Source organism: Castor canadensis, chromosome 5 (assembly GCF_047511655.1).
Source record: "Castor canadensis chromosome 5, mCasCan1.hap1v2, whole genome shotgun sequence".
Classification (NCBI taxonomy): Eukaryota; Metazoa; Chordata; class Mammalia; order Rodentia; family Castoridae; genus Castor; species Castor canadensis.
The window spans coordinates 3792791-3803382 of record NC_133390.1 but is presented as its reverse complement, the minus strand read 5'-3'; the positions used below and the strand labels follow the sequence as shown (position 1 = coordinate 3803382).

Sequence of the window (10592 nt, the reverse complement as noted above, 5' to 3'; positions counted from 1 at the left end):
TGGAGCCAAAGCTGTTTTGGCAAGCACAGTGCAAAGGACCCATGAGGCGAGCTTCTCACCATTTCTTTGGAATTCCTGCTGATCAGGGGTGAACCATTTTTATTTACATGCTTCTAACCTCACCCTGCGCTAGCAACAGCTACCTCACCCTCAAACATCATAAGGGAAGGATGAAATCTAGTCTCACGGGGAATGAAATCATGGTTTCCAGCTGCTCTGCAGCAATTGTCCCTGGCTGGAACTTGCTTTGGCGAGGGCTGCTGACTAGGGGCATCTTGTGCTTGCTGATGACACTGTCCTATGAACTAGCTACCCATCTGAGAGGATGGCACCTGGCACAGAGGCCAGCGCCAGGCAGCGACAGCTGGCTGCTGGGGCAAGTGAGTGGTTCACATCGTGAACAGCCTAAAGTTGCCATGCTGCCTTCAGCTGGGATGCAGAGGCAGGTGCTGGGACACCGACATAGGCAGGGTGAGCTCCCCTACCCGGGGTGCCTTCCAGTAAAAACTTTGGAAAGATTTTGCTGGGAAACTCAATGGCAAGGGGCAGTCTTGCAAAGGAAATAAATCATGACATTAAAACACAGACAGGGAGATGGCCTTTCCCTTTCTGATCTGCCTGACCCTGGCAGATTGGGAGCAGAGCAAGCCTGTACCATGCAACCCACTCAGCTCTGCCAGTGCCACTCGCAGCAGACTCAGCCTAAAGGAGGACTTTGGTCCATGCAGAGAAAAGCCATGTGCAGAAACTGCCAGGAGAACACTGCAGGGGGACTCTGAGGGTGACCAGCTCCTCGGACATTAGAACCTGCCACAGAACCTGCGTAACTAAAACTGGGTGGTTTTGGGCAGCAAGCAAACGCATCAGTGGCCCTAGCACATCCAGAACAGATCCAAATGCTTGCAGAAACTTAGCAAAGGGTGAGCACTCTGAATCCAAAAATGTGAAGTTCCCCAAAACCTGAAACTTTTTGACCCCTGACATGACACCACATGTGGAAAATTCCACACTATAAAACTTTGCTTCATGCACAAAATTCTTTAAAATATTGTATGAAATAATCTTCAGTCTCTGTATATAAGGTGTATATAAAACACAAGTGAATTTCATGTTTTGACCTGGGTCCTATTCTCATGCTATCCCATTATACATATGCAAATATTTAAAAATCTGAAATCCAAAATACTTCTGCTCCCACCCACTTCAGATATGGAATAGTCAACAAAATAAATAGCAACTATAGTGGGCTATAACCCACAGAATAAAATAAATACCGAAGTCCACTTTGATGTAAGTCACCAACCAAATACATAGATGGAAATGTGCCCCTTCTTGTAGTAGAGTCCCAAATTGTAAGTGCAAAAGGAAAGAGGGAAGCAGAAAATCACCACTAATTAAACTCCAAATAAGTAATCTTTACAGACATGATACACAGGTGGATGCTAACTTAGTGAAGAAAAGCTCAAGGAGTAACAGGATTTGTATGGTCTCAAAGGATCTCCCCAAGGTAAGGGTTAACTGCAGGGGAAAGACAGGAAACAAAAGATGAGGAGACACCTGCTAGAAACCACCTCTCCTGAGGGACCGGACCAAAAGTCCCAGCCACAGTTTATAGCCACACCCCAGGCTCCCTGATACACTATGCCAGTGGGGGTTACAACAACACCCAAGCTCTGCACAAAGAGGAGTTACACCAACACCACAGGTTCCCTAGTACACTATGCTAACAGGGAGCCATTTTTGTGATTGAATAACTTCAGTCCATAGGGATAAAACCAGAAAAACAGGGACATTCGCAGAATAATGATCGATATTGTTCAGTGCCATCAAAGTCATGAAATACTGAGAAAAGCATTACAGACTGCATAAGAAGTAACAACTGAATGTCATGTGGGACCCTGAGGGGACCCTGAAACAAAAGGATACTGATAGAAAGCTAGTGAAATTCAGTAAGATTTTCAGTCTTTTTATTTAAGGTGCTGTAACAATGTTGACTTCTTGTACTACCACAATACTAATTTCATTGAGTTATGAGTTATAGCAACATTTTAACCAGATTAATTTCTTGTACTATTACAATGTTAATCTCATTGGGTTATGAGTTATAGCAACATTGTAACAGGTTAACTTTTTGTATTATTACAATGTTAATTTTTCTGTGCTATGATTCTGATCATTGAGCTGTGGTAATGGAAATCTGGGCAAAGAATTTTTATGGAAACTCTGAATTATTTTTCAACTTTTCTGCAAATCTGAAAGCAAATTCAAAAGGAGACTACAACACAGCATCCCACTTTTATTGACTCATAACAGGCTTCACACAAGGCACATCTCATCTCTGTGGGAGATGAGGACTGTTTCCTGAATTGATAGTTACTCTCTTCTACAGATGCTGCACAGAGAGGTCAGGACTTGCCCAGGATCACATAGCTAATGAGTATGGAGCCAGGACTCAAGTCTCGGCAGTCTCCTCCATGACTGCCTCACTCAGCTCTTCCAAGTGGCCAAAAAAGTCCCTTCCCTCCCCAGCACCCTTCAGTGAGCCAACAGGGGTAGAAGTCAGCTTTGGCTGAATTCTGCTTGAAGTTCACACTACATCCACTCTTTCCTGAATTCCTGTCTTTTTGGGAGCATGGGTGAGTTCAGAGAGCAGCTGAACTGGTCCTATTCTTGGGCTTCATGCTGAGGATCTGCAAAGTCATCAGTTGATCTCCTTAATGTTGATTCTTCAGAAGTGAAAAACAAAGCACATTAAGTAATTTGTTCTTCCCAGTCCCGGACATCTCCCAAGTCAGAGGCTTGTGTCCAGATGGGATGATGTGTGGGCCACTGTTTCTCCTCCTCCATCAGGCCTGCCTTTCACTCCTGTGATGGCTAGGGCCTCCTCTGAGCCAGCTCTGAGCTGGACACCAGGTCCAACTCTGCCTGGACAGACCTGGATCTGCCCAGGTTCACAAGGCAGGGAGCTGATGAGGGCACAACTGACCACCAGGTGATGACTGGGGGACAACTGCAGGCTGCCAGGGTGGACAGGGGGCAGCATGGGAGGATTCAGGCAACTTTAAGCTGATATCTGAAAGATTTGGAGAAGTTAAATAAGGAGAAAGGAGATAAGCATTGCAAGGAAGTGAAGAGTGACCTGTGGAAGGCCTCACTAGGAAAGAGATGGGGCGGGGGCCCAGTGGTGGCTGCAGAGTTAGCAGCCTCCACCAGCTTGTTTTCCTGTTTCTTTCCTTCCTAAGGGAAGGGCAGACCCATGGCCCTTAACCAGAGTAGCTATCATAGTGTCACCAACAGACTTCCTGCACCATGGCTGCTAGCACAGTTTTGTAAGCACAACTGGGAGGTCATTGTGTGATGAGAAAAGCCTGCAGTCAGTGGCCACTTTGTTTTCATGTAAGTTGCAGAAACTGACATACAAGTCAGCTGTATCCATATCATGTTCTAAGTTCACACTACATCTTCTGTCACAAAGATGTCAAATTGTCAGACAGTCATGGTCACTCACATTAGAACATTTCTCTAAAAAAATCCTGGACTGAAGGTCTAAAGAAACTAACAGCTTTGGGGACCCTCCTAATCTAGGGCCACTGTCAGCTGGGTGCAATGGCAGGGGCACAGCTAGACAAGTCCATAAACCAACGAGTTCATGGAGCTGCCACTGACATGAGGTTCATGGAGTATTAGCCTGGAGAGGACCACCTGCTACCAGCATGCTAGCTTTCAGAGCCAGGGAGTAAAAGCAGCAAACCCAGGGCTGCCAGGTGGGGGTGGGGTGTGTACCATCACTGGTAACTGATTATTATCATGGGCCATTCTGCAAGAGTTCATGTAAACACAGGTGAGCAAAAGGGGAAATCTCAGCTGCCTTCAGATGATACAATACTTTTCTCAGTTTAGGTAGCACGGCAGTGACAGAGCCACTTCTGGGACTTCCTGTTCTTTATGACCAAAGTGCAATCAGATCAATGGGACTGGAGTGTTTGTAATACCAAACTGAGTGGAGATGTGAGAGACAGTATCGACACAACTCTGCAGTGGTGTCCCTGGGTGGAGGAGGATCTCTGATTAATGGCTGGCATGGCGATAAGTGTGTATTTAGTGCCTTCTCACTGGTCATTTTCATGGGAAACACTTGAGGAACTTGTGAAAAACACATTGTGCTCCCCACACCCCTCTAACCCAAGCCCTCTAAGTGTGTGGGGGGGCATGTGTTTTTAAGGTCTCTGGGTGACTCCTGTGCTCCCCACACCCTAAGGCCACCAGCCAGTTGGCAGAGCAGCAAGTCATCTCTCCTGCTGTGCAGCTCACTGCCTCATACAATTTTAAAGTATTTCTGGAGTGAGAGCTGGAATTCAGGATCCCCTTTGATACAGAGAACTTGCACTGCTCTGACCACTGATCATCAGAGCACAGAAAAGATCCTGAAAATCATTGCTTAGTCCTCAGAGCTCAGGAGACCTACACCTCATTGTTTAGATGAGACATTAGAAAATAATACCCATTAAGCCCTTCTTGCCAGATCTCATTCAAAAGACACCCTTGGGTGTCAAAAGTACCCTTGCTTTTCACAGGGGAGTGTGGCTGCAGCTGAGAATGAGTCATGAGGAGGCCAGCCCAAGATCTAGGCTGATCTCAGCAAGTTCCCCCAGTCCAGTGGCCTCAGCTCCCATGTCTAGAGATGAAAGTGGCTTAACTAGAATAGTTCAGAGTTCCTTTCTATCTCAAAATGCAAAACAGGTAAAACCTAAAATGGGTGGGGTTATTGTTTCCACTGGATAAAAAAAAATTCCACTTTTCATGAAGATGCTGATTATGATCAAGTTATTAGCAGTGCCTCTTCTGATTCCACAAGTGATAGACCAAGAATGAGTTCTCTCCTCATGGCTGGGTAGAGTGATATCAGGATAGGGTGGGGGCAGGGGGCCACTAAACTGTAGCTCTCTGAGCAGAGAGCAGGCTGGAGTGTCAACCCTAATCTCTGGATTAGTGGGGATTGAGGTGGGGGAAGGCAGAAAGAAACTCCTGTAGGCGTGGCCGCTGGGCTCAGGGCTCCCAGTAGCACAAACACCAGCACCTGCTCACCTACACTGTCTTTACTGTCACAACATCGATGGCCCAGGATACTAGGAGGGTGACAAGTCAATAGCAGGGAGGTGAGTTACTGAGATCCTATCTGCCTGCAAAATCCTCCATTTGAATTCAAATCAAGCAACCCTCCCATTCACCAGGCTATTCTCTGCCAGGAAGACAGAATGATACCATGGCAAGTGATACTCCACCAAAACCCATCAACATCCACACACGATGCCACAGAAGATGCTGGACTGCTCTGAGCGTGAACCTAGTATGTTATTGCTGCTTCCAGGTGGAGACTTGGAAAAACTGATGTCTAAGACTGTAGCACCTGGCCACAGCAGACACAGAACAGAGAAATGCAAACAAGCCAAGTCTCCGTCCACTCCCTGAACACAAAGCCCCCGACTCCCATCATCCACACAGGCTCAAGTGATTGAGATGAAGGGTTTTCATCCAAGTATTTTCTTGGGTACTGTCAGATCTACTTGCCCAATCAAGAGCAGTGCCAGGACAGGAAGTTCCTTCTCTCTTTCCTTCAACAATCCAGACATAAGGGAACCTAGAAGCATCACAACTAAAGTAGTCATATGTTTTGGAAGCCAATTAAAAAATGACAGGGCATGAGCAGACCACCTCAAATTTATAGAAGGGATGGTTACTGCCTCTGGGCCTGAGACCCAACACTTGCTCAAACCCTACAGAGAACAGGACAAGAGTTGCATCCAAGATTCACTCCTGAATCCCAGCTACTAAGAAGGCTCAGATTGGGAGGATTGAGGATTGCTCTCAAAGAGCAGCCTGGTGGGGGGAAGGGGAGAGAATTATCGAGACTCCATCTCAACCAACAAAACTGGGTTGTGGGGCACATGCCCATCATCCCAGCTATGTGATGTAAATAAGAGGATTGGGGTTCCTATCCAAAAACTAACTAAAGCAAAAGGGGCTGCTGAAGTGATACGTACCTGCCTAGCAAGAACAAGGTCCTGAGTTCAAGGCCCAGTACTGCCAAAAACAAACAAACAAAAAGACTTGCATTCAGTCAGGCCACCAGCACACAGTGGACTCAGCCCCAGAAGTCAAGCCTGTGACACCAGGTCAACCAGGGGTCAGTGATAGCAGCTTCATGGGGTAAAAAAAAAAAAAAAAATTGTGTTTGCTCCCAAGTATGAGGACAGGGCTCCAGGAGTGACCCCGGTAAATGTCCAAATCTGGACAGGTGAACACCGATTCTAGACAACAAGACAGATGTTAGTCAGCTGATCCTGAAGCCCTGTTTCATCCAAAAGGTACAGTGATTTTTTTTTTCAAGGGTTCAGAACAAAGTCTCTTGAATTGTTGGATTCAAGCTAACTTACATTCAAAGCTTTTCTGCTTTTTAACTCCATAACCATGTGTGCCAAGGCCATGGCACTAAAATCAGGCTCAGGGCCCGCTGTGGAATATTTTGAAGGTTGATGGGTCCAGCCTTGTGGCATTCACTGTTTTCAAGGCTGGTGGCTACAGGCTTCTCCTCTGGACTGCCCAGCAGGTGCAGGAAGGACCACGTGCACATATGGGCAAGGGGCAGCTGCAATGCTGGGAGTTGCTACCCCAACCCACCAGGCATCCCCCCATACACACACACCTCCAAATACTAGATGCCAGGAGCTTGTCATTAACCAAGGTGTCTTAAAAGTCAAAATAAGTCACCAAGCAATTAATGATGAAAGAAAGAAGCACAGGGGGGTGAATGACCAGCCCCAGGGGTTGTGCTCGAGGCAGCCAGGTTCACACACTGGCTCTGACCTTAACCTCTTTAGGCTTTAGGTTCTCTACCTGGAAAATGGTGAGGGCACCTATGCCCAGGAGTTGTGCTGATTCAGGAATGTTTTATGCATGGAAAGTCCCCAGTCCAGTAAGTGGCTGGACCACAACAAATGCTCACTATTTTTATATGCGCAGAAATGCAAGCCTTTTAGAAACAAATTCTTGGTAGAGTTCAGCTGTACTAAAGATGGAAGAGAATTTGTGTCACAGTTATTCATTTATCAGGTGCAAGATCAGTAAGTGTCCAATGGATTCCAAGGGAGGCTCACCTGACAGGGGTGGCCCCTCTGAGCATCCCTCAAACAGCCAGTCTGTCCTGGGGAGCCCAAGACCTGGGCTCCTGATGTTGAGTGAATGAAACAGAATCACCACCCTGTCCTGACTTCGCATCAAGGGTCCTCCACTCTGCGAGGTCCTAACTTTCACGGATGCTCTGCGGGTAGTGAAGGCTCACTGCAGGTTAGTCAGGGGCTGTGGCCCGCCTCTGCTTAGGAAGGCTCTACCTTGATGGCCCGCATCGGCCATCAGCTGGCCCCGACCCCGCAGCACCAAAGCGCTCCCAGAAACTCACCCCTTTCTTCTCAGCCTCGCCGTTCAGGGCGGTCACCCAGGCCGCCTGCCACTGGCTCCTCCAGCTATCCAGCGTCAGGATCCAGGACAGCAGCGCGTCCGACTCCGGGCGCTGCCCCTCGCCGAGCTCCGCCCGCCGCCGGGGCTGGGGTCGCGTTCTGGCCAGAGCCCACTGCGTCAGGTAGAGGCCCACAGTGACCAGGGCCGCGACGAAGAGCGACACCAAGACGAACCACTGGACCTCACCAAGCCACGAGCCCAGTCGGGCCATGGTGATGGCGCATACCCGACCCGCCTTGCCCCAACTTCCCCGAGCAGCCCTCGGGCCAGGGTGCGCAGCCCGCGGGCGGCGAGCTCAGGACATCCGCTGGCAGCCGGCCGGGGGCTGGAGGGGGGTGCGGCTGGCCGGAGCCTGGCGAGGCGCGGAGCCTGGAGGCCCGAGGCCGGGCGGGGCGCGCTCGGAGGAAGTGCCCGGCCGGCGCACGCAGCCACGGCCCAGGATTGCGCCCGGAGCGCGGCACACCTGGGCAAGAGGGACGCGGGAGCAGAGCCGGCGGCCGGCGCTCCCTCCTCGCGTGTCTGGGAAGTTCCCGGGACCGCGGCCGGGGCGCCCTTCCTCCTCGCGCGCCGCCCCGGGCGTCCAGCCCGCGGCCCAGCAGTGGCCGGAGGAGGCCCGGCCGTGGGGCGGGGCGGGGCGGGAGGGGCGTGGTCGAGGACGGGGCGTGGCCGGGCCGGGGGCGGGGCCAGGGCGGCCCAGGGAACGCGCGGACTGGGACGGCCCTCCGCCCCCTTAAAGGCCCCGCCGGCCCGCGCCCCTGCCTGCCCCTGCCTGCCTATCCGCTCCCCGCCGCTGCACGCGGCCCCGCCTCCTCCGGCGACTTCCCGGGAGCGGCGACCAGGTGACCCGGCGTGTGCCTGCCTCCTCTCCAGCGCTGACGTGGTGCGCGGTCTTGGCTACTGGTCAGCCAGATCCCAGTGGCTGCTGTGGGGCCATCAGGCTGGGCTGTGAGCTCACGTGCGTGTGTGCGTGCACGGGTGTGCGCGGGTGCGTGTGTGAACGATGTGCGGTTGAAGGGTGGCTGCTAGGGTTGTCGTTTTCCCACCAGCAGGACAGTGTCTGGTCCTAAATCTTTGGAAGCTTCCGCCTGTGACTAGCAACCTAAAGTCAGGGCGTGGGCCTCGCCTTTAAGGTCCAAGCAAAACGCCCCCACCTCTTCTTTATCCATGTAGATGTGTTATTTTGTGATGTGTATGGTGAGATGCATGCGTGTGTGTGACATGTGTACCATATGGTACCTGTGTAATGTGCAGGTGTGTGACATGTTCCTGCATGCTTACCTTACAGAGAAAACACTCATCTTTAGGAAATACTACAGAAAAACAGTAGCCAGACATTCTCCAAGGCCTAAAACAGCCTTAAGTTGTAAGATAGTGGTTCAGTTGTATTTGCTATGGTTTCATTAATGGGATTTGACCTTGAATTTGGACTAGATAGACCTGAGCATTCAACCTTCTCTTACATAGCCAGGATCTGGACTGCAGGCGTGGCTCAAGAGGTACAGTGCCTGCTTTGTCAGCGTGAAGCCCTGAGTTCAAAAATGCACTCCCACCCCACCCCCCCCAAAAAAAGAATATAAAACACAGCTGGGATCAGTGGCTGGCCCAGTGGGAATTCTGGCCTAGAATCAGTGGGTCTTTCCTGAACGAAGAATTGGAAGGCAAACAGACAGACAGCTCCTGTGGGAACAGTAGGAAGGTGGCAGAGGTGGAATTAGAGTGGGGTGGCCCAGGTGAACTGGGGACCAGCCCTTGCTCAGCAGGTCTGTGATCAGAAAGTGGAAATAATGAGGGTCCCAGACACTTCCTGCAGGTTACCACCTACTTAACACTAGCTCTCCATTCAACTCACAGGCTCTTAAGACTGGGAATTGCCCTTTTCTCTTATTACACCTGTGTTATTTTAAGCAGAAACAAAGGAAATCCCTCCTCATTTGGAGGAAAAGTCTAATTATTTTTCTGATCTGCAGCCAGGTCTATGCAGTTGAATAATTCAAGTCCTGCTGGACCTCTTGCCAGAATGACTGGGGTAACTGGAAGTGTAGGCCTACATTCCAGCGTGAGTTCACGTGCACACATGTGCTCTGGATGACACTCTGTGGCCCCATGGGTGGTGAAAGTGATGAGGAGCCTGTCCTGTGCAACCAGTGGGACCGGTCTCATTCCTCCATCCAGAAGTCTCAGAGGCTGCTCACCCCACTGGCACATTTACAGGCTTGTAACAAACTGCAAGCTAACAACCACCCATAGTCTGGAATTTGTCACACTTCCATATGTTTTTACAAAGAGAATGTCAACATGTAGACATAGAATGTCAGCATAGCTTCTAGAAGCAAACTGAGGGAAAATAAGGAATGACGTAAGCTTACACGATGGTGCAGGTGGCCAAAATAAGCAACAGGAACTGAAAAACCTTGTAAATCCATGAAAAAGATCAGGCTCCTTTTGTCTCTGCTCCCAATCTGAAGAACCCATTGGTACCCAGTCCCATTCATCCCCTGGGCAGCTTGGTTCTCTTGAAAGAGCAGCATGCCCCTCCTCATAATGTCTGTCCTCTTCTTCATCCATCTCCTTTGATTTCGGGACCCAGACTGTAGCCCTGCCCAAGGGAGGTCTTGCCCTCATCCATAGACCATCAACTGGGTCAGGTTCTCAGTCACTTCTGCAGTGGTTATGTGTTAGGTTTACCACACTTAAAAGGGAAACATTTTGTCCATAGATTTGCCAATGTGCCCACACTGAGATTCTGTGAGCAGGTGGGATGGAGCTCTGGGGGCAGAGGAGGAGCCCAGGAGTGCTGGCCACTGCTGTCCTTCACTCCATGGTAGTGAGTGATGAAGCAGCTCCCAGATGCTTACCCCAGGCTAGAAACACTTCAGTTGACCTACTGGTGTCACCAGGAACAGCTACCTGCCTGGAGTATTCTTGAGAACTGGTTTGAACTTGAACCCGAGCTTTGTGCATTAGCAGGCTGGGTCTCCTGAAAGAACAGAGGAGACACAGAAGCTGTCTTCTGAATCCCCTGCAGTGTGCTTTATATAGGACATGGCTGCCAGAGCCTACGTAAAGGCTCCCTGGCT

General features: G+C 50.2%; 1 protein-coding gene across 2 annotated transcripts; it reads right to left on the bottom strand.

Moving 5' to 3' along the window:
* Positions 1 to 6: 6 nt before the first annotated feature.
* Positions 7 to 8128, bottom strand: C2cd2 (C2 calcium dependent domain containing 2). Of its 2 annotated transcripts, XM_074072609.1 has the most exons (3): positions 7457 to 8128; positions 6042 to 6081; positions 7 to 3073 (listed from the first exon to the last, which is right to left on the bottom strand). In XM_074072609.1, the coding sequence occupies exons 1-2, from the start codon at positions 7724 to 7726 to the stop codon at positions 6046 to 6048; spliced, it is 306 nt and encodes a 101-aa protein (XP_073928710.1). In that variant the 5' UTR covers positions 7727 to 8128; the 3' UTR covers positions 7 to 3073; positions 6042 to 6045. The 2 variants fall into 2 exon arrangements, with proteins under 2 accessions (XP_073928710.1, XP_073928709.1); XM_074072608.1 differs by having other exon boundaries at positions 7 to 6081.
* Between the last annotated feature and the right edge of the window lie 2464 nt (positions 8129 to 10592).

Coding starts and splice junctions, on each gene's coding strand:
- C2cd2 (XM_074072608.1), bottom strand. CDS start 7,726: ATGGCCCGACTGGGCTCGTGGCTTGGTGAGGTCCAGTGGTTCGTCTTG. Junction 6,082..7,456: donor GCGAGGCTGAGAAGAAAGGG/GTGAGTTTCTGG, acceptor TGTTTTTGGCAG/TACTGGGCCTTGAACTCAGG.